The sequence below is a fragment of the Prionailurus viverrinus genome, chromosome B2 (genome assembly GCF_022837055.1).
Source record: "Prionailurus viverrinus isolate Anna chromosome B2, UM_Priviv_1.0, whole genome shotgun sequence".
Taxonomy (NCBI): Eukaryota; Metazoa; Chordata; class Mammalia; order Carnivora; family Felidae; genus Prionailurus; species Prionailurus viverrinus.
Window position 1 is genome coordinate 6,838,371 of NC_062565.1, and position 2,679 is coordinate 6,841,049.

A 2,679-nucleotide genomic window follows, 5' to 3' on the forward strand; every position below is an offset into this window, starting at 1 on the left:
AGAAACTCAGTTGTTGTCCCAGGGTGTCACCATTCATACATTCTAAGGTGACTTTTTCCCACTGGTTCTAAACAGTGTGCGTCGTGGGGCGGGGGGTGGGGGGGTGGGGGGGTGGGGGGGGTGGGGGGGGTGGATACTATGGATGGCACCAAGGGTAGAGACCTTGAGATAAGGAAGGTTTCTCAAAGTGGAGGGGATTCTAAAATATCCCTGTCCACGACAAATGATTGCTTTTCACACAGGATGGAGAGAAAACAGGAGGAGCCTTAAAGTGAAGGGCCAATTCTTCAGAAACCAAAGGAACAGGCCTGAGATGTATTTAAAGTAATCAACGGGTTTTATTTCCTGGAACTGAAATAGTTCAGCTCTCAACTTCCAAAGCTACAGTCAACAATTTTTCATCAGAGCCCAAGAGAGAAGGGCAAGGGTGAAAGAGACAAGAGAGGCATCCAGAGAGAGTGGAGGAAGAGGCTGGCAGGGGGCACTTAGCCCTCTCTCTTCTCAGGAAGTTACATTTCAGGTCTGGTGACAATGCTGGGGGGTGGGATAGGAGGCACATTGTGGGATGTGGATGGAAAATGGCACCTGCCAAGGAACACCAAAGCCTTAACTACAAAAAGAAAGTCATCAAACCCCAACGGAAAGGGAACGTCCTAGTCCATCTCAGACCTGGGGTAAACCATGGCAGAGCGGCAAGCTGACTGAAGACGTCGCCAGGGTAGTTCATTTTTGAAAAATAAAAAATAAAATTCTTTGCATTAAAAATTAGGTTTCCTAAACAACGTGCCTTTTGTTTTATGCCTGAGTGATACAGATGACTGTAGGGTGGCCTTGAGGCTGTGGGGAGAGGGAAAAGGGGTGGCCAGGAGTCTCCCCGGAACATTCCAGTAGCCCGGACATCTAGACATCTCAATGGGGATAGATGTTCCTCACTGCTCCCTTCCAAATAGCTGGGCAAAGCTGACCCTTCCCACCTCACAACCAACTTGGGAGCTCTCAAATTATTTGGTGAAAAAACGACAAATCCCTGGGTCAGCAAAAGGGGGGACCCAGATGGGAGACAGGGCCTCCCACTTTGGGGGAATGCGAGCTGCTGGGTATAACAGGCATGGCGGGGGGGGGGGGGGGGGGGGGGCGGGGGCAGGGCAGGAGCTCTGGAAGACGGCCACCCACTACCAGCCCAGTTTGAGGACTGCCCCTTCCTAGCCCCTGGAAGTCCCCCTCCGCACCCACCCATGCTCTGTATCCTGCACCCCTTCCCCTCCTACCCCTGATTCCAACGCAGAGGTCCAGAATGCCCCGGGGAGGGAGAGAGGGTGCAAACGGCAGGTCCACGCCCCAACTGAAACCTTAGGAAACAGTTCCAGGCAGGGAGGGGCGCGGTGGGCTCAGCTCAACCCCGGAGGGGGTGGGGGTGGGGGTGGGGGGTGGAAGTCCTGGCTCTGATCACAGGGGTGCCGGGGGCCAGGTGGCCTGCCCCTCCAGGTCAACCCCAGGTCCGGGCGCGGTTGGTGGTGGGGGGGAAGGGGTTGGACGGAGGAGGAGAGCGGGTGGGGGGTGGGGGAGGCGTCCCAGTTCGTAGGCCGTGGCCAGTTTCCCCAGTTAACAGCCAGGCCGCAGCAGGAACGGGGCGGGGGCTCTTCTCCAAACCGGTGACTACAGGCTCTCGCGCTCTGCGACGCCCGGGGCCTCTCCCGGCTGCTCGGGCCCCTCCGCGGGCGGTGCCTGGGCCGGGCCCGGCTCGGGGGCGGTGGCGCCGCTGATCTCCAGCTCCACGAGGGGCGGCGGCGCGGCTTCCCCGGCGGCCTCGGCCTCCTCCTCCGGCGGCGGCGGCGGCGGCTGCTCCCCTTCCGGCTCGGCCTCCCGGGGCTCGGCCTCTCGGGGACGTTTGGGGGAGCCCTCCGGCAGCTCCCCCGCGCTCCTCTTGGGCGTCCCCTGCTCCGCGGCCTGCTCGGCCTGCGCGTCGCCGCCCGCCTTCCCCTGCGGGTCGCCGCGGCCTGCGGTGGCGTCCGCGCCGACCTCCGGCTGCGGCCCGGGCCAGTCGGCGCCGGCCTGCCCCCGGGCCAGCTGGTAGTCGGCGGCCTGGACGGTGGGGTTGTTCTCGATCTCCCACAGCCCCGCGCTGAAGCCCCTCCTCTTGTTGGGCTTGCCGAACTTCTCCTTGGACTCCTCGTACGGGAACAGGTGCTTGGGGCCCAGGAAGGCCGTCTCGTGGGTGCCGAAGAAGAACACCTGGTACCGGTTAGGCTCGGCCATGTGCTCGATCCTGGCGGGCCAGTGGGCGTAGCCCTTCAGCTTGGCGAACACCAGGTCGCCGCTCTTGTACTTGGGCCGGCAGTAGCGCGACATGGCGGGGGTGCGGACCCGGCCTCGGCGGAGGCCCCGGCGACGCCCCACGACGCGGGCGGGTGGCGGCCGCTGGGCTGGGTGCGCGCGCCCCGCGAGGGCCCCCGCGCGCCCGGCGACGCGCGCAACGCCCCGCGCCCTGAGAAGGTTCTAGCGCGAAGAGTGCATTAGCTCCGAGACCCCAGTGTGGGCGCCGTGGTTTCCAGAATGATAGAGCGGACAGGTCGGATGGCCGGGTGGCCCCGGGGCCCATTGGTCTGTAGAGCACTTGGGCCGTAAAGGTTGCGCGGGTCACGCTGTGTGCCGGAGGAGCCTGGGAAGGGTGACGTGGGG

At 63.1% G+C, this 2,679-nt stretch overlaps 1 protein-coding gene across 1 annotated transcript; it reads right to left on the reverse strand.

The window, feature by feature from the left end:
* Window positions 1–318: 318 nt before the first annotated feature.
* HDGFL1 (HDGF like 1) lies at window positions 319–2,426 on the reverse strand. Its single transcript, XM_047859394.1, has one exon. It carries the CDS (start codon window positions 2,347–2,349, stop codon window positions 1,657–1,659), a length of 693 nt encoding a protein of 230 aa, XP_047715350.1. The 5' UTR covers window positions 2,350–2,426; the 3' UTR covers window positions 319–1,656.
* Between the last annotated feature and the right edge of the window lie 253 nt (window positions 2,427–2,679).

Bases quoted from the DNA above. Each gene is read 5' to 3' on its own strand.
- HDGFL1 (XM_047859394.1), bottom strand. From the start codon at position 2,349: ATGTCGCGCTACTGCCGGCCCAAGTACAAGAGCGGCGACCTGGTGTTC.